Source organism: Anopheles bellator, chromosome 2 (genome assembly GCF_943735745.2).
Source record: "Anopheles bellator chromosome 2, idAnoBellAS_SP24_06.2, whole genome shotgun sequence".
In the NCBI taxonomy this organism is placed as follows: domain Eukaryota; kingdom Metazoa; phylum Arthropoda; class Insecta; order Diptera; family Culicidae; genus Anopheles; species Anopheles bellator.
Genome location: NC_071286.1, coordinates 39,805,186 through 39,824,630, shown reverse-complemented (window position 1 = coordinate 39,824,630; position 19,445 = coordinate 39,805,186). Strand labels below are relative to the sequence as shown.

General features: G+C 42.5%; 3 protein-coding genes across 3 annotated transcripts; 1 reads left to right on the top strand and 2 right to left on the bottom strand.

Moving 5' to 3' along the window:
- Positions 1 to 160: 160 nt before the first annotated feature.
- On the bottom strand, positions 161 to 14,646 carry LOC131207515 (mucin-5AC). The gene is made up of 7 exons (XM_058200131.1): positions 14,473 to 14,646; positions 7,448 to 8,762; positions 4,791 to 5,061; positions 1,246 to 2,902; positions 1,021 to 1,179; positions 805 to 939; positions 161 to 714 (listed from the first exon to the last, which is right to left on the bottom strand). Exons 1-7 carry the CDS (start codon positions 14,644 to 14,646, stop codon positions 634 to 636), a joined length of 3,792 nt encoding a protein of 1,263 aa, XP_058056114.1. The 3' UTR covers positions 161 to 633.
- A 1,479-nt stretch (positions 14,647 to 16,125) lies between these two features.
- LOC131212849 (protein penguin) lies at positions 16,126 to 18,312 on the top strand. The gene is made up of 3 exons (XM_058206897.1): positions 16,126 to 17,569; positions 17,649 to 17,851; positions 17,922 to 18,312. Exons 1-3 carry the CDS (start codon positions 16,126 to 16,128, stop codon positions 18,276 to 18,278), a joined length of 2,004 nt encoding a protein of 667 aa, XP_058062880.1. The 3' UTR covers positions 18,279 to 18,312.
- Positions 17,843 to 19,174, bottom strand: LOC131212851 (putative peptidyl-prolyl cis-trans isomerase dodo). Its single transcript, XM_058206898.1, has 3 exons — positions 18,997 to 19,174; positions 18,845 to 18,927; positions 17,843 to 18,749 (listed from the first exon to the last, which is right to left on the bottom strand). The coding sequence occupies exons 1-3, from the start codon at positions 19,052 to 19,054 to the stop codon at positions 18,408 to 18,410; spliced, it is 483 nt and encodes a 160-aa protein (XP_058062881.1). The 5' UTR covers positions 19,055 to 19,174; the 3' UTR covers positions 17,843 to 18,407.
- Positions 19,175 to 19,445: the final 271 nt, after the last annotated feature.

Here is a 19,445-nt window from a genome sequence, read left to right as displayed (position 1 = left end):
CTATCGTATTTTGTTTTTCTGTAAAATTCAATTTTACTAAAACTGGTATCCTTTCGCTGTCAGATACCAAACTAGCTGTTCACTCAATAGCAAACGCATAGCACTCAACGGCACCTTTCCTACTCAATGTGTATGATGAAAGTGATGTAGAGTTCAATATGTGTGGTCTCAATTATTACAAATTCTAGTTGCATAAATTTGAACTAACCATTCACCGAAGAATGTAGAAAGCTTGGAATTGCCTCCGACATCCTTCAATTTAAAATTTTCCAACACATTTCTAATTTTTTCATTTGAAATATTTTTATACATGCAATTCACGCTCATTCCCTCACTGGTAGTACACGCTACATTCATGCTCCTGATCCACTTTAGTATTTTTTATATATTCTATATCCAAGATAGTATAAGTAATACCACATTTTACTGTTCCTGCAGTAACAGCCAGTAAGACTCACGGAAAACTATAGCGTTCACACCTTCCTACATTACTTAATAAATTTTTTCTAAAAGCCAAATCTCGCAAACGTTTTTGTTTCGCTGTTTCGTACACATCATGCTACGCATTTCTTCCACTACTTTCATGTGGTCACTAGTACACAGCTGACACTTCAACGCGACTCGGTTAGCCTTCTATTGCACAATAAAATCCTTGTGGCCGCGTAATGATTTCAGCTGCTTTTTCAACTTTGTTATTAAATCAGCTGGTTGCACCTGTAAAGATACATTTTCATGTAAATTGAGCAACATTTATCAATTATAATTTCCTTTTGTCTTCTATGGGATTGCATTTCCCACACATACCAATATAGAAATGTCCCGTCCGACGGCGTTCAGCCGATCACGAATTTCGTGTTCCTTAAAGAACAAATTCAATGGACGCCCATTGATTTCTGTCAACACCCAAAATGTCAGTGACAGTCCATCACAAGATTTTGCCTGTGAAAAATGGAAGTGTAATTTTAGTGTCGAAATAGTCGAAGATGAATCATTGAACGACGTTTGCTATCGTCACAGTACCTTTGGTGGTAACCCATGCCGGGCAGCTAAACTGTTTGGAACCACATCAACGATAGTGGCCGTGTTACCATCGCGAATCAAACCCAAACACTGACCGTCTAGCTCGCGCCGTATAGCGTAGACACGCCCGAAAGGAATTCTTCGAATAATCAGCTCCACCTGCAAGGGAAAGAATAATTCGAAAAATCTACGACACAATATCGCCCAACTCTACCTTGAACTTACAAATAAACCTGGAGCTGCTCGGATGGTCTTATGCGCGTCGACCGCACATGAGATCGCTACGCCGGCCACGCTAATCAACTGATCGCCTATATGCAGGGCATTGTAGAGAACCGGATGTTCTTTTTGTTTCCATCCAGCTACCCATACGCCCCCAAATGCATCCACGAGCCCGATCGAGTTGATGCAATCCTTGCGCCGCAATTGCAACCTAACGCCACCCGGATGCATCATTTCACGCCGCAGCTGAAACACTTGCTGTTCGCGAAGCGTTAGTTTCCGATTGCCCCCAGCACTCCCGGCGACTGCGTTTACACCTTCTGTCATATTGATCAGTGGATGATGCGGACGGAACGGCTGTGGAGGTGATTGCAAACGGCTTACACCACCGGCAGCGCCCGAGACAACTACGCGAGAAACCGCTTCCTGACGAGCATCCGAAGTTGACGAACTGCGGCGACGCTGTTCCGGAGGAAGTTGATCTTGACGTATCTTGTTCTCGATCGGGGCCGCTCTACGGCTGCGTCCGTTCATAACAGGAGGATCTGCACTTGCACCTCCAACCACCGTAGGCGAAGATCGGGTGCTCAACACAAGTTCGGTAAGCCCTCGCTGTAAGAGAGGAGCGCGTTGGGGGTGCGGGGTGTAAATGTTCCTATCGACAGCAGGACGCTTCGAGGGGCTTCCACCTGCCAGGTGCACCGGTACTGCTGGGCTGCTGGCGGAAGGAAGTACTCCTTGTTTGGAAGAGGACGGTCCGCTCGGTACATGATGGACATGATTCTCCTTATCGCTACTCCCGCCACCGAGCAGACCTCCGCTGTTTTTCATCGCTCGTCCACCGGCAGGAGTGAGCACGATTTCGGAATGACTAGACGAACGCTGCTGTTTACTCAGCAGCAAAACTTTGCTACTCTTTCCTGCCGCAGCCAGTTTATTGTTACTGCTTGCCACCGGAACAACGGAAGGTATGTCTACCGATGATGAAGGGTTCCCTGTACGCGCCACACCAGTCGTCACCTGTACGGTAGAGCTGCTAAGAAACACCTGCTCATAGTGCTGAGGTGCAGACGGAGGATTTCGTTTTGCCGCAACACTTCCGCCATGTGCTGGTATTGAATTGACGGAAATCTGCGTCACGGTACCGAAGTTATTTTCCGGTCCTTTAATGGGTGTTGACGAAGTTGCCACCGCAATTTGTACCGTAGGCGGGGGAGCTTGACCAATCGTTGCGGGCGTGGCCGGGCTAGGTCGAACATTGGGTACGGTTACGGTAGTGATCTGCTGCTCGTTGATTGATGCAATGATCGACGGTTGCATTAGATGGTCCTCATTCAACGAATTCGGCTGCTCGTACTCAACATTGGACGGAATGATTTGCACGTTGCTTTTGTAATTATTGTCCCCTCGTCCGTCATCATCCGTTACGGTTGTGGCAACGGTTGCGATTGGCGATGGTTTCGCTTTCAGAAAGTTAAACCGAGGCATCGGTTTCGGAGAGGATGTCGTGATCGTTGGTGAGGGAGTTGTAGCCGATGTGCTACTGTTGGATACTTGTATGATCGTTACGTTTGTTACCTGTTCCACATGCAATGCTGCCGGTGGGGAAGATTGCACTGCCAGTGGAGAGATTTTCCGACTCGATCGTTTTGGGTCGATCCTAAAAAACACATAAACAAACATGTAAGTAGTTTTAAGTACATTGGCAGATAACTTCGTAGATCAATGAACTATAGATAATATAATCAAATATCGAACATAGTCACCATTGAATATGGGCACTAATGGCGATATAATTTTGCTGCTCAAATAACATCTCAGTAGCCCTAGCTATTAGTTTCAAACGTTAGCTAACGACGAGTCGAAACCAGTCCTATTTTGATACTTTTACTCATTTATTTTTTTTAAAAACCATGAATTTGGAGAGTCCAGTGAATCAGAATGAGCAAAAGCTTGACGAAGAATACGCCACACAGCTGCAGATACTTCGGGCACTCATTCTAAACCTCCAGGAGCTGACTGATGTAAAAAGAACTGTCCAGTGGATTGAGCGCTTCGCACAAGTGAAACCGAATGAAAAGGTTCTTCGAAACCGTTGCGCAGCATTGCTAGTGAAACAATTGCGCGAAGATAATCTGACGCATCCCTTCATATTTACGCGCTTTTTAATCGAACCACTAGAAGTGCTGCTCGAAAATGATCCCGAAATCGTTGGAGATGGCATTCTTGAACCGTTGCAAATGGTTCATACAGAAAAGAGTTCGTTAGCTGCCGACCACCAAACAATCAATTCAGCCGAGTACCGGAAGCGGCTAGAAAATGCCTTACGCTCAGCTTTGTTGGTTGCAGTGCCGGATATCATTGACAATCCTGATTCAGAGATTGAGAATCTCCCCGAAGACCTGCGCAAGGATGACCGCGAATGGCTGAGGGTGGTGCTAGACGGAATCAGAGCGCACATAAATTGTTGGCGAGCGATGGAACAGAAGCCGCCTACCAGTACTGTCCATTCGCAAACGATTGACTCACAACCGCAGAAGATGCAAGCCGCCGGTGGGGTCCCGAGCACCGGGCGTGACGAGGTTGAAAGTTACCTCGAGCGAAAGTTCTCGAAACTCTACGCTAACTTTCGAGTACGCGAGAAAGCACTCGAAATTCAAGCACAATCCGCCAGTGGAATGCATTTAATCGATATGTCGCAACGTTTTGTTCGGCAATTTCGAAACGCTGTAAAGCCACGTCAAGAGGATTTGGCGAAAAAAGAGAGAGACTCATTCAATGCTTCAACTTCAATTCCATCGTGTCGGCGATCGGCAAATTAATATGGAGAGTTGCAAACATCCCACAGACCAAAAGCAACCGATCTCTCTGATATTGATGGGAATAAGATTAAATTAAATACTTTTTTGGTTTAGTTGAGAAAATATGAAAAAATTGAACGTGCAGGATAAAAACAATGAAATGGCCATGATAGTGCATACGCTATGGGTTCTCCATTAACCCCTATGAAGTAACGACTGACAAGGAGGTTATGAAATCGGCAATGTTAGATGATCGAAGCCTATCCAGCAACATCTATGCCATGTAATGTTTCGATACGAAGCTCCTTTGAATGAAATCGATAAATTTGGACAAAAACTGCTCATAAGTAAATTGCTACAAGATTCAAATTAATACACATTCATAGACAACATTTACAATGTACCAGTTTCGACCAACAATATACAATGGAATGAATGGATGGGTATTAGTGATTGATTATCTTAATGCGTTGTGATTTTGGCAAAAATTTGTAGATCATCGCGCAATGGGTGTTATTTGTTGAGAGATGCCGATGAATCGATGTTTTTACATAGGCAGAACAGGCTATAGTTGCGTTTATTGAAAGAAAACTGATTTTGTATAGTCCCATCACTTGTGGAGACTGCAATGTGCGTGTTCTATAAGTTTTACACAACGTTTTCGATGGAACGAACATCTAGAGATTTCTTCATGAACGAAAAAACTGCTATACCGTAGAGATCATTGTTGCAAGGAGAAGATATTACCTCGAACCAGATACTGTTGCAGGTGACACGATGCTGCTGGGTTGCATTCCACTGCAGTTGGAGGCCATTGTTGGTGATTCACTGCTGACGACAACATCGTTGTTACTGCTTGGGTAAAGTGGTTCCGAACCGTTGGATATGCAGACACTGCGGCAATCATTGATTCCTTTTTGGGAGGTTTCTGCAAATGCGTGTTGCAGATGTCGCTGATGCAATGATTGCTGTTCTTCTCCGCTCTCCGAGCTGCCGTCGTTTCCGGCACTGACAACGACTGTAATGAAGAAAATAAATAGAAATAGAGATTATACACAACTGACCAAGTGTGTCTTCCTCGTCACAGGTGTAGAGATAGATAAACTCAACACTTCGGCAACAACTTTATGTTTTGAAGGTCCATAGGAAAAGGTCAAAATTGGAAGGAAATGAGAAATGCTAGATTTAATTAGGATTTTTCTTCTTCCATTTTTAAGGGTAGTAGAGAAGAAAAACTGCGAGACGTACAGAAATATTGCCTGCTATAAACCAATGATTAACTGGAATGGAGCGGTGAACATTTCGTTTACGATAGATAAATCGTTTCGTTCGTTCCTTTAGTAAAAGAAACGTTTCGAGCATTCTAGTGGTGCTGGCTTATATTGTAATTTACCTATCGGGATCCTATACCCATAACAAAAGGTTTCCCTAGGGGCCTTGTGTACAATTGGTTGTTTGCTATAACCATTATTTGTGAAATCAAACTTAATACATGAGTATTTTTTACTTTTTTTAATTTTATTTCCTTTTACTATGGAAGTTTTTGTATCGGAAAGATTTTTTGGTGGAAAAGATTCCCCTATTTTATTACGTTAAGTTGTTTCCCTCGATAGCACATATAAAATCTATGCCAGTAAAGTAATCCTATCCATTTGGTGGTTATTATCGGGACCGTTGGATGCTCAATGCATACCATTACGATCAACAATTGATACATTTGCCGTAAGTGATGAAAAGAGAGAAGACAAAGTATGCAAGAATCAGTCTGCAGCACGATCACATGAACCAACATGTTTTTTTTTATCTTAGAAGAACGGACCTTGCCAACTTTTCTGATGAACAGTCAAATCTTTATCGTCAAATTTGACAAATATCTACATGGTATTATTTAGTACTATTAGTATTAGTATACAGTAAAGAGGTTCTTTCAATGTGTTCGCATTCATTACATTCCAAGTTGTAATATTGTTTTGAAAATGTGCGAAAAAACTTTTCCCAGCGATTCCGATTTCAAATAAAATATTCAAAACTTTCTCATCAGTCAGAAAAGGGTAATCATTGACGACGACATGTAATTTCAGTAATGGCGAAAAATGATCGTACAACTGTAAAAGGTTCGTTTCTTCGTCCGCGGCGTGCCTTGAGCAACAGAAGATGAGAAAATTTTATGCAAATATTGACCATTGCCTACGGGCAGAATTGGGGACTATCCGTAACGGGCATTGCCATTTCCGGTATAGAATCGTAGTCCGAACATGTCACCGCCACCACCAAGATGGACACAGTCGATCCACCGTTTGCGCTCCGGCAAGAAGCCTGTTCTAAAAAAAAAAGAGTCCAACGATGCCCAACAACAACCGGTCAGCCAATTCATACGAGAAGGAATTTTATTTTGTCATGAAACTTAGGGAAATCACACGTAGCTGCTCGATCGCGGATCTTTAGTCAACGGTGGAGCAATATAGAAACACATCAACATCAAAGGTATTCTTTCGCCGAAACTGTTCAATCGGACGTGTCCTTTTGCGTCTTACCGATGAAAGTATGTGTCTGCTTTTCTAATGACGAAAGTTAACGCGAAGCCAAGTAGGAGATCGTAGCCAACTTCGCGTTCTCTACCTCACGACATTAATGACATGTAGATTGGTTTATGAGATTCGCAACTTGAAAAAACGCAGTTGAAAGAAAAATATACAACTTTAAGCGAAGCTGCTTGAATGTAACAGTTCTCTGTATTTTACTCTATATTATTTGTATTTTGTAATTTTCTCTAACTACCAAAGTACCAAAAATGAGCACTACAATAATGGCTATTGTTAAGACATTTGGTGCTGTTAAGTTAAGTGATAAAATAAAAAATAAATAAAAAAGAAGTAAATAAGTAATAGTTCCACAACAACGTCTCGTTGGCCAGCGTGAAGAAATTTCGTTCCGCAAAACATATTGTGATTCACAAATCTCGGACATACCGTCTTCGGCCTTATAAAAAAAATCTTTGTTTACTAAAGTTGCACAATGCACGTTAGAAATGGCAACGGTATCTAGCAGGGCGGGGGAAGGTGAGTCACTCGAGCCATAGCCCGTGAGTAATGCACCCAACCCATCACCGCTACGTAGACAAACAGTAGTGCGTGGAACGCACTCTCTTTCCTTCAGGGCTGTTAGCGGCCAACTGGTAAACTGATGGTATGTGGATACATTAGTAAGGAAGGCGCTATATGGCAGAGGCAGAGGCGATTGTCGCCACAATGTCATCAAAAAGCTTCAATCAAATGACCGTGGGTTTTCCGGTGCCTTTGCCTTGTGACGGTCTGCGCCCAATTGAGAGCAATTAGACGCCCTGCGAGGGAGGGATGATCTGTTCACAGTAACGGTTCTGACCAGTACGGAATTCCGTCACTTACCATCGTGGTTATCGTGATCGTTGTCGCGAGCAAGCATTCCGTCCCCTTCGGCGACGTGCTCATCATCACAGGCGTTTGTTTCGTCACTTCCTCCAGCGCGTACATCCAACAGGAGCTTATCAGTTCGCTTGAGCGAAGCAACCGCTCCTGACGGGTCTGCCAGGACGTTATTCACGAATGTTGTCGCTAGCGAAGAACTAGCAACTGATGATGTTGCAGACTGATGATGTTGCTGTTGACCACCATTGGCTCCATTATGGTTCGCTGTAGGGTTGGGGCCATTTTCTCTGGTAATTATTTTTTGTGGTTTCGGCAGGTTCGATGAGGACGCAGGAGTATTTCCGCCGCCACCACCCAAGCGTTTGAGCAAATCGTCTGGGAACTCGTGGTGTTCTGCGGAGACCACCGATGAAGCGTCCGCTGAAGGGTGGGGCGGATATTGCATAGATTTGCTTTGAGCGTTAATACTGCTGACCGCTTGCAGCGGATTCGACAGAAGGTTCATGAGATTCTGTGTAGAGGTGTTGGACATAGCAGGAGGGTTGATGCCAACATTGGGGCAGGACGATATTGACGTCAGTGTAGAAGAGTAACTGCCCGATGACGATGACGATGACGATGACGACGATGATGACGACGAGGCTGAGGAGAATGATGATGAGGATGACGTAGAGCTAGCGGTGCCTGTGTTAGTGGTCGGTAAGCTAACACTAGAACTACATCCAGGCGTCTGAATGGCCGATGCCGGAAGGGATGCAGATTGACCCGTTGCTGTAGAAGTACATAGTCCCACTGTAGGGAAAGAATTTGATCCGCTCGGGCCTGCCACGACCGCCTGGTGACTCTGAGAGTGATTAAATTCAACTAAACTTTGCTGAAGTGGCAGTTGGGAGGAAGTTTGAACACGTTCAATCCCTGGAACGATGGCTGCCGGAACCGGCGGAGTGGCTGGTAGCGGTGAGGTTGGGTCGCGTGTCGGCGCCAGTGGTGGCCTAACCTCTGGTAGACGGGAGTAGAGATTCTCTTTCGGCGACAGAAGCTTCATTTCACGAAGTTTTGAACGCAAGCAATCCACCCATTCCTGCATGCACTCCCAGGTGTTGGCATTGAAGCGAGCTACCTCGCTTCCCAGCGTTATCACAAATTCAAATTCCTGCTCCACCGAGACCAGGGCGTGCGAGATGTGTTGTACGGTCTGCAGCGAAAGCGACCACTCGGGAGCGTGAGATGGCGCCTGCCGAGGGTCGCTGAAGCCTTCCAAGAACGCCTCGCAGTCATCATGAACGCAGAACACCACCCAGTATCGATCAGGTTTCTAAAACGAGAAAATGAATAAACCAGATTTAATAGTTGTGTTGAGCAAGTGTTTTGAAATGTAAATGTTTTGAAAATAATTTTTGCAACTCGGTCTGAAAACCAAGGAAGCTGATTTTTGTTCGAACCATATCAGGACATCCGTACAATAAATTCACAAGCATGGCATTTAATTGCACCACAATCTGCTTGCAATTGGCCTAAGAAGATCCGCTACACGCCTGAATCCGATATTATTTTCGATAGCGATGAAAAGCCAGAGATGATAATCAATTCGCAGTTTTATACTTTTATACCTTTTTCAATTGTTTTATTTTAAAGTGCTGCGACGATAAGGGTTTGCTGCACGACCCCCTTTATTTCCCTTGTCTTGATCACGATACCTTCAACGTAGATCGTTTTCTCTGGACAACATCTTGATCCAGCATTTACGCAGTGAGAAAGCTGAGCAGATGTTTCAGCTTCCATCCTCCCGACCATTTAGTTGGGACCGTGAAAGCCATCTGGTGTGTTAGTCACCTTAGCATGCGCAGCCCACCTTTACAGAGTTGCTTTTGTGTTGGTGGTATACGGCATTCACCACCTGTTGGGTGTGCAGTTGTTGGCATTCTACTTCCTTGACTTTCGATATTCGTAATGCACCATACTACAGTCAATCTCTACTTTGTTCCTAACAGTTTGAGGTGTCTACGTCTCTTGATTATTGCACGCTGACCGGTTACAAGTTCAGTTATGTTTCAGTTATATCGGCAGCAAAACTTGTAAACGGAGCAAAAATACATCGAAATTGTCGTTAAAGTAAACAGAATCCCATTAGTCCTTCATCCTGGGCTTAAAAAATTTCTTAGCGAAGAATTGCACTTGAGATGGCAGCTGTGTTTTCATTGACCACCCTTCCTGGCGGTCATTGAGGAGATCAACAATTTCTATATTTTAAATGTTTTCTTCACGCTACGCACTCAACCCCCGGATTGGCATTTAGTGTCGCGTCTCGTGGTTTTGTTTCATTATTGTTGTTCACGCTTTTTGCGGTTGCAATTTGTTTTGCTGTCACGGGCAGAGAACGGTTATGCAGCATAGCGACCCGTCATGCCACATCCGTTGTCTCTATTGTGAAAATAAGCAGTCAGGCAAACCCACGGTTGCGTGGAAAAGACAAAAGCAACTTAAAAATCTCTTAAATCGCAATTTTACCCATTAAGCAAGCGTCAGTGACGGTACTGTGGTCGTGAGCATGCGTGAGGCGGGTGTAACATAAGGTCGAACTTGCGATTTTACGCTTCGTGGGATGTTTTTCAAACGTTCACACGCAGCGATTATGTTTGAATAGCAAATTATGAAAATAGTTTATGTTTCAGCGAATTAAACCCAACGTGATCGTTTCGAGTCGTGACATTATTAGAAAGGTATATATAATGCAAAGTGGTATGATTGATTGGAATTATTGAAATAAATATTTTTGTTTTATTTTTGATAACATTCCCAGTTAAGAGGATGTTTCGCAATGTTCGCAATTCGCAATGTTTATTGCTCATTGGATCCTATTTAACCTCGTTTTAACGATCACGTTTCAGAAGCGTGGAAACGGATCATTGTTAATCCCGATCAACAAAGACGACGCCAAACCAACATAAACCAATATGGAGACACCTCTTTGATGTGCGCTGTCATTAATTTTGTAAAGCAAGTTAGGTTATATGTCATAGTTAGTTAGTTAGTTAAATTGTATCAACTTGATGAACATGAATATTACAGTTCTGGTGGGTTATTTATTGTCTGACGAGATTTAAAATCAGTAAGGTGTTCCGCAACGCAGTAACCTCGAAACTATTCTGATTTAGTGTTCAGCAATGTCTTTCTTTGATTACCACTCGATTATTACCCCATTGCCTAATCAATACTTGAATGTGCAAGTGTGGTTTGACCCATTGACCATCTGACTAGTGTTATGTTAGACGTATTTAATCAATTAAAAAAATTCAAGGTTTGCTATTAGATGTTTTGGATGGAACGTTGAACTGGAATCGAAGTTTCCGACCTCAAGGGTATCAATTGAACAGAACTCGTTGGGCCATAACCATAAACGTAAGGTAGCCAGGCTTAGTTTTTTCAAACGTCTAACTAACCACATCAACGCTTCCTCTCAAAGGAAATGATTCCCATGCTCTTCTATACACTAGTTCGCTTAGAAACAACACAGTTTTTTAATTCAAAATTAGAAGAAAAGCATGTCGGTATAGATGAAAGAAGCTCAAAATCTCATAAATGATAATAACATGATGGTTCGCTGGACCTATAATGGATGCTACTTTACCAAATATTTTGATACAAGTTACATCACTCAATGTAGGTGCGGCGACTCACAAGAGCGGCGACTAATTATTAGTGGCAGAAAATTAAATGATATCTTATTCGATCGTTATGTTTTTAATGTGTGGCGAAACAAACGAAATGTATTTAATTTTTAATTTTTATTTTTAATCGGTTATCAATTTGTACAAGATATGCGTATTAAGGAACGTTTAATAACCCTTCACAAACTATAAAAACAAAGGCAACCAACACTAAGTACAAACATATTGTATTATATTGAGGTGTTATGAAACGTTAATATTAACACTCTATTACTAAAACAGCTCTCAGTTAAAGTGCAAAGAAATCAATTTAGTCTGCAAACGACATACTACTGACGACGAGTCTTATCAAATAAGAGATGCCGCGTGTCTTGTTGTCTGTGGGTTTCGTTTTGTTGCTACGTTTATTAATCCGCTTCCGTGCCTAACCTTGACAGGAAATCAAGACATGAACCCGGCGAGGCAAACGGATTAAATTTAACGAAAGAGAAGAGAACCCCAAAGTCATCTCACTCAGGCAGTGGCTTTTTTAAGGGAACGGCTTTTTGCCCACGAAATTGGAGGCCGAAATGTGTGGGAACGTCTTTTAGTGCCACCGCCATCAACAATCGTGTAACAAGCACGCCGAACTTAATAAAAAAGACAGAAAACGAACCCGACGTATAAGTATCGAACGTGTACACTGCGGCCAGAAATCGTTCAGTTCGGTGCTGTTGCAAAAATACCACTAAAACTGGTTTCAGCTGAAGCAACATTCATGTTTTGCGAACAACTTGCCCTGCTGTGGGTGTGATTGAACTAAATCTGAAAACTATTACACGAATCTTTCGCTAATAGCTTTGTAGCTTCGCTTGTGGCCGTGTCTGTGATTTTCTAACAGTAGCATGGCCATAGCTTCAGTAAAACTAGAACCAATAAAACGTACCTTTGGCTATGATTAGCGAAATGAAGGTTCATATTTCAATTGTGTTATTGGACAGATTTAGGTAAAAAATGAAACTTCTCTTCAAAAATTGGATCACTTTCAACACCACCAACACCATACCGCGGAGCTGAATAAACATGTTTTTCTAAGCTAAACGTTTGCAAAATGCCGAAATTCAAGAAATGATCAAATGTTGAAGTTTGCCAATAGTCAGGTTGCTATGGTTTTTTTTGCTTCCGCCCATCACACCCTATCCTTCGTGGCTTCAAGAAGGGGCTATTTTAGTATTGATTAAAGGGAATTGAAAAAAGTGATTGATTGAAGGGAATCGTAGAAACGCGAACCGAGGACTATCGTTGACCATGTCTCTATCGTTGCATGAGAAACAGTCAATGCATTTCTGCATATTGTGTCATGTTCGTCTATCGTGAAAATCAAGTACGGTGTCACGCCAAGAAAAATCAGCAAAACGAATTTATTGCATTTCTATTCCCTAGGTAAGCAAATACTGCAAATACATCAATTAATATTCATGTCGATAACTGATCTTTGATTAAAAAAACATCAATTTAACAATACCAAATTGTGGTAGCAACAGAACAAAAATATACTTTAAAAATTTGCTAAACCATTACGTACAGTAGAATCATTTACAACAGTCGATTCAATTTAAAACAAAGTTTAAATGAAATTTGTTACTAATTACTGTGATATGAATTCGATATTGAAACTGTCTTGTTCTACAGTGAAAAACAGAAGACTAACCTTAATCGATATTGCAGCTGTAATATATTTAACTAATGTTCGTGTTTTTTAAATTGAATTGAAGCTAAAATGCCATTTAGCTTAGTTGGATGGTGTGCAAGCCGAACGTGGAGACTTTAACGCACGTATGACTTCTTTATCATTAATAATCATCCAATAAAATATTCATAAAACCCTTATCGACTTTTGAGATAAAAATGCATTACAAATATCTTTAAACAATATCAAGAGACAGCATAAGACAAAAGATTTTAAAACAAATATGCCAAAATCATACACCAATGGGATGAGAATTCAACTGAAGGTCGTTCCAAGAAACTCGGTCGCTAAAGTACTCTCGGCAGCTGCAGATTACTCGTAAAATCTGCTATACAAAGACAACTCTCACTTCCATTTCATTCCTGGTGTGTGAGGTCAAATGCTGTCAAAAAACACAATGCTGGTAACATTACACGTCAACCGATCTTATGGTGGGAGACCCTTCAAGGGAGCTTTTACTAATGTGAATATTGTTTAGTTTGTCCTTCCGCAGGCCAACAATGCCTACTTTCTCACATATCTTGGAAACAATCGGTACCAACAGCACAAGAAAACCATAATGGTAGTCAGTCCACGCTATACAGTTCACGTTCTGCAGCCATCAAACGAAACCAGCTCCGGTTCCCTACAAACCTACAAAACACTAGATGATTGCGGCAGCCGGACGTGACATTGGATGGAACAGAGGTACTGTTTAAGGGGCGACCATGGTCAAAAGATGCGAAAAGCAAGACTTTAACTCTTTTTGCACTCTGTGACCAACTATTTATCCATTCCTTTAGCTAACACCACCGAATTGGTGAAGTGCACTACAATGGCCAGCAGACTGTTCCTGTCATATTTGAACTATTGGACTCGTAATGACTAAAGTGGAGGTTAAAGATCTAAGATCAGATCAGATTTATTTAAGAATCATGAGAAAAAAACTGGGTCCAACAGCAATGGACGCAACACGATCATCTACTGACAAGCTCATTTGTGGGTAGAAAGTGAAATTAAACAAGCGTTGGGTTGGAAAATGGTGTAAAAATACAATAACTATCGTTTTATAACAATTCGATGTTCCAAAGTGCCAATTTGTTGTGTAATTCTCTAATATTATATCAAGCAAACCAAATGTACCAATTCCTTAATTGTTCATTCGATTCTGTTCAGTCTACCGTCGAACTTTACCTCAGTAAAATGATAAGCAGGATAACCCCAAAAACTGAAAATTATACAAAAAGCGGTTGTTGAACAGTGCTCTGTACAAGTAGCTTACTCAATGCATTCAATCTTCTTTCTGGATCGACCGAATTTTCGGTTATTTAATACGTTTACACAACCCACAACCTGCGAAGTTTGATCCAGATAAGTGTTGCATTGCCATCATTGCATCGCGCATATGCTTCCTACGAGGCAATGGGTAAAGAAAAACGAAAACAAAGCATGGCGGTTTTATAATTCGATCTATTCTATTTGCCTCTGCTCGATTTGCGTTATGTTGCCGTTGTTGAAGAAATAAACTCGAGTAAAAGTGTCCAAAAACATACACCCTTTGAGTAATAGTGCACCACTCCCATTGTGTATTCAAGTTGCATGGTTTGTCCATAACTCCCTCCCGCCGACCATTGCGGTTGTATACACACCTTATTCAGCACGGATGGTCGCCTGCTGTCACTATTGAGCCGTCGAAGCCAGCTATTTTTGTGAATTTCACGGAACAACGCCGTCAGCGGGGGACGCATGACGACGCTGGTAGATGCGTTCCCGCCACTATTGCTGGTCGAGGAGGTAACGGTAGTGGCCGTTCCCGGTTCCATTCTGGAACCTCGCTCAAACTTCTTATCACACACTGAAGCCTCCCACACGAACGATCACTTTTTTATCGTCTAGCAACGACCACGGCACAGACCGCCAGTGATCGACAGTATCACATTTCATTGCACCACCGCACGGCCATTTCGCAGATGCTGCTGTGCCGCATACCTGCAAGATCCTTTCACGTTTTGCTCAATCCCTTGCAGATATACAGGCGGAAAAGTGAACACACACTTCCTATACTTTAGGCGAGACACTATGACAATGCTACGATTGCGGAGCGTAGGTCACGGCAAGTTTGTTCGAGCCGCTAAACTCCACTTTCGATACGGATGTGAGCTGACCTGAATTACATATTATAATTGACATTATTCCAGTGATCAATTTCTGGCGATTCGCTCTTTCAACTGGCCAAAGCACAAAGCGACCAGGAACTTGGTTTGTGCAGGATCGGGTTACTTTGTTTGCGTTTCATATTTCATCCTCTTTAGGACACTTGCAGAGAATGCCTTGTTTACTTCCGAACTCTTTTCCACATATCGCACTTTATCTTTTTTAGAACAATTTCACCTATTCGCATTTTACATTTGCCCCGAGAACCTGGTAATTCTTGCATCTGAAGATGCTCAATGCTGCACGACAAAAACAGGAATTTGCAATAGACTCGACGATCCTGATTTGATAATTTTGAGCGCCCATTAAATCGTTAGTACACGAAATATCTTACACAGATTCGCAATTTTAACGAAGCTCTGAAAACAATAAAACACAATGCCTGATTAAAAGCACTAAGCAGAATCGTGAATACACGACGTACGACGGAACAGATGCAGAAATCGAAAAAGACATTGAACTGACCCGAACACAACTAACTTTACGAACTGACTGTGAAACAAAATGCAAAAGGAAAAAGTCAAAGTCATCGACGAAAAACTCCGGCATTCAACGATACCAGCACTCATGTTTATACCAGCTAGCCCATACTCAGAACGCAACACAAGACGTCGTTTCACTGTGTAATTGATGGTATAGTATTTTTCGTCGAATCGATAGTTAGATCAAATGTGTCTTGCAGAGACATGCTGCAACTTAGCTATTAAGCTGGACATACGGTTGTAGCCTCCAAATCGATGAAGATAGCATTGGATCAGCCCTATTGTTATATTTTTTATCTCCTACCAAAAACCTTTTTCAAGATCGGTGGTGTGTGTTCATCAAATGCTTCGTAATAATTTATTCTTGCCGAAATGAACACTTAAAACCGTCTGTTCGTGTAATTGTTGGTTCTCCAAAACGGTCGAATTGAGATTGTGGTCTAACGATTAGATCATTAGAAGAACGTCAGACCATTGCTGTCAAAGAGCCCGTTCGTTTCAGCAACAAAACGTGCTTTTGTTGATTGTGCTCTTTGGTAATCCACCGATGCGCGGTGTGCTCATATTTGAAATATTCATATTAGTTAAACAATTCAACTAATAAAAATGATACAAACTAAAAAGCGTACGTTGTCTTCGTCAGCAAACAACGACTCAGTGACAGGCGCGAACAAACCAGCGAAAAAGTTCAAGAAACAGGATAACACCAAGGCGGGTCTTAGAAAGCCGGCAGCGTTTCAGAAAAAGATCACATCGAAAGGCAAACCTGTTGAACAGCCAGAAAAAAAACCGTTCGTTGCCAACACACCGGAATCGAAAAAGGAGTACTGGAATGGACTGAAAGCGAAGCAGAAAGAGCTGCGTCAACAGCGTCGCCAAAATAGGTCGAAAGAATTGTACGAGTTGAGCGTGGCTTCGAAGAAGATCTACGAGAAGCTGAAGCGCAAAACTGCCGAAAACAAGGATGATCTCGTCCAGAAGCTGCACGATATGCTTGGAAAGGAGAACGCGTATGCGAAGATAGCAACTTCGCACGACACTGCTCGTGTCATCCAGTGCATGATCAAGAATGCATCTGAAAGATGCATGGAGGAGATTGCAGTAAATCTGTTACCAACCGTCTACGAGCTAGCAACGTCGAAGTATGGTCGTCACTGCATAACGAGCCTTTTTAAGCACGGATCGAAGCCACTGTGGCACCGTGCCGTCGATGCGATTCTCAAGAATGTAGTTAAGATGGTAAATCATGCGTTCTCGGGTGCAATTGTCGATGCCGCATATAACGAGTATGCAACGAACGAGCAGCGCACGTTCATGCGACAAGCATTCTACTCCGAGCTATACCAGATCGAGAAGGACAGCAAAATTCAAACGATGAAGGACTGTTGGAAGACCAATGGATACATGAAAAAGAACGTACTGACCACTGTGAAGGGCCATCTGGTACAGGCCGCTAATAAGAAGCTGACTGACAACAGTTTGATCCACGCGCTGCTGGCTGAGTTTTTGCCAGAAGCTGGGCAGGTAGAAAAAACGGAGGTGATCGAGCTGTACTTGCCTCTACTGGCATCGATCTCGAGTACGAAAGATGGAACGGAATCGGCCATCTATTGTTTCGTAAACTCCGTGGCCAAGGAACGACGGGCGGCTTTGAAAGCGCTAAAAGTGTACATCGAAAAGCTTTCCATCCATGAGCACGGTCATCGGTTAATAATGTGCATTCTGAACTGTTATGACGATACAGTCGGTCTCGGCAAACAGGTTGTCGGTCCGATCATAAAGCAAATCGATCACATTGTCGGCAGTGGGGAGTGGGGTAGGAAAGTGGTCGGTTGGATATTTTCTCCCGCCGATACACAACTACTACATCCAGCACAAATTGAACTGTTGGACAGCTATCTAGAACATAGCAAGAAAGACAAAGACGTTCGTAGGAAAGAGGTGTTTGCATCGGCAGCTGAAAGTTTCTGCGCTGAGGTTGAAAAGAATACCAGCTTTTGGTTGCGCGGTGGCCACACGGCTCTGCTTACTGCCGTCATTTTAAAGAATTGTATGTATTGACTTCGGTTGAGGGATGAAATTGTGGGTAATTAGTTTCCAATTTCTCGTGCGTTCCGTTTTTTATCTAGTCGGAGGAGAGCAGCTTGCGCGTTTGCATCGGGCGTTAGCGAAGGTAGTTTGTGATCCCGAGTGGCAAGTGCACCAGCAGGAAATCAATCTGGACGGATCTATACTTGCAGTCGAGGCAGACAAAAAACCACCGAAAGAAAACGGAAAACTCCTTGAGCGTAAAATTAAGAAAGTTAAGAAAAGTCCGTTTGAAGAAGAGAAAGTGAGTATGTTTATTGCTGATGCCTTTTCATTAAACCGAAACTAAAATGAATGATTCATTGGATTTGTAGGCTGCTTCTCGCGAAAAACTACTGTCTACCAACCCGCTGGTGAATGGAATAGAGCATCCCGGTATACATATTGCTCTTAAGAAGATCATTAAACAGGATCGGGAAAAGCGCCAAGAGAACCCCGAATCTAATGATGTTCCACAGTTCGGCTATGCTATCATCGAAGAATTGTCTAAGGAGCAGCTGAAAGCGTGGATTGCCCAAAATCGTCCTTGTTTTCTGCTACTGCTAGTATTTGAAAATGCAACGCAAAATGTGCAGCAATTGCTAAAACAAAAACTGCTATCCTTGAAAAAGGAACTGAAGGCACAAAAGCACACTGGAGGAAAATTGTTGGCCGAGAAATTGAAGCTGTAATAATTTTTGAGTTGAACCAGAAGAAAATAATAAATAATACACAATGAAAATTAGAGAAGATCAAAGTTCACGTTGTTTCCCCGTTTAGGCTAATATAACATTGGCCACGCTAAGGTGAGTTTCGCTCCTCTACTTTAGCCGTAGTATCAAATGAACACCAGAATCAGTGTCGACAATGTCGGACATATCACCCACTTTTAGGGCAAATGCGGCCTCTTCAAACGGTTTCTGCATCATACCGCGCTTAAACTTGCCCAAATCCCCGCCCCGCTTCGCTGAGCTACAATCCGAGAATCGTTGAGCAAGTTCCTGCAGAGTGGCTTCGTTGGACTGGATCTTTTTGCGATAGCACTCTAGGATTTCGATCGCCTCGTCCTTGCTACGGGTAATGTCCTCTTCTCGCCACGAGCTAGGCCGCCTCGATTGCTTGTGCTTCACCAGCAGATGCGCGCACTGCACTTCCGAAGGTTCCTATACAAAAAAATATATATATATATATAAAAAAAAATACAAAAAATGATCTTTCATTGTGAGGTTGCCGAAAAGCAAGGTAGCCATTCGATTACATTGGAGTTCGCCGGTTCAGCCGGCGACGTGGGATTCGACCATTGCGATTCTTTGGTGTAGATGTTCAGATAATAGGTCATTCCTGAAACATTGTGCAAAGCCAGAATGAGAAAATTTGCAACACTTTAGCGCTTTGCTAACCTTTGCTTACCTGTGGACCGGCTAGTGCGTTTTTCCCAACCTTCTGGAACGGTTTCCTGACCATCCATTCTGTTTTTCTCAGTAATTTACGTATCGCACAGGAATATCAATACGCGAAAAAGGTAAAATTTACGATTTTTCTACAAGCTGAGCTATGTAAAAGCAATTTTCGTAGACGGCAAGGCGCGCAGTTGCAACAACAATTGTGACAGCAGGGTTTATTTTTTTGACACTTGCTAACCGTTTTTCGGTGACAGGATTATGCGGAAGAAGATTGAAGTTTTCAGTGTCACGAAACTGCATGATATATAAATAATAATAATAATGCAATAATAATAATGCATTGCACGAATATGCATTTTGGATTCATTGTTTTGTATTGTTATTGAATTAATAATATGCAGAAAAGTCAACCAACCCTTTATTTGCAGTTTCTGATCAACTGTGGCCCGTGCGAGC

Bases quoted from the DNA above. Each gene is read 5' to 3' on its own strand.
- LOC131212851 (XM_058206898.1), bottom strand. From the start codon at position 19,054: ATGGATGGTCAGGAAACCGTTCCAGAAGGTTGGGAAAAACGCACTAGC. The intron at 18,928-18,996 runs GTAAGCAAAGGT...ACAATGTTTCAG, and splicing joins ACGCACTAGCCGGTCCACAG to GAATGACCTATTATCTGAAC. The intron at 18,750-18,844 runs GTAATCGAATGG...TTTTTTGTATAG, and splicing joins CTGAACCGGCGAACTCCAAT to GAACCTTCGGAAGTGCAGTG.
- LOC131207515 (XM_058200131.1), bottom strand. From the start codon at position 14,646: ATGGAACCGGGAACGGCCACTACCGTTACCTCCTCGACCAGCAATAGT. The intron at 8,763-14,472 runs GTGTGTATACAA...TTCTCGTTTTAG, and splicing joins GACCATCCGTGCTGAATAAG to AAACCTGATCGATACTGGGT. The intron at 1,180-1,245 runs GTAAGTTCAAGG...TTTCCCTTGCAG, and splicing joins GAGCAGCTCCAGGTTTATTT to GTGGAGCTGATTATTCGAAG.
- LOC131212849 (XM_058206897.1), top strand. From the start codon at position 16,126: ATGATACAAACTAAAAAGCGTACGTTGTCTTCGTCAGCAAACAACGAC. The intron at 17,570-17,648 runs GTATGTATTGAC...TTTTTTATCTAG, and splicing joins TGCCGTCATTTTAAAGAATT to TCGGAGGAGAGCAGCTTGCG. The intron at 17,852-17,921 runs GTGAGTATGTTT...TTGGATTTGTAG, and splicing joins GTCCGTTTGAAGAAGAGAAA to GCTGCTTCTCGCGAAAAACT.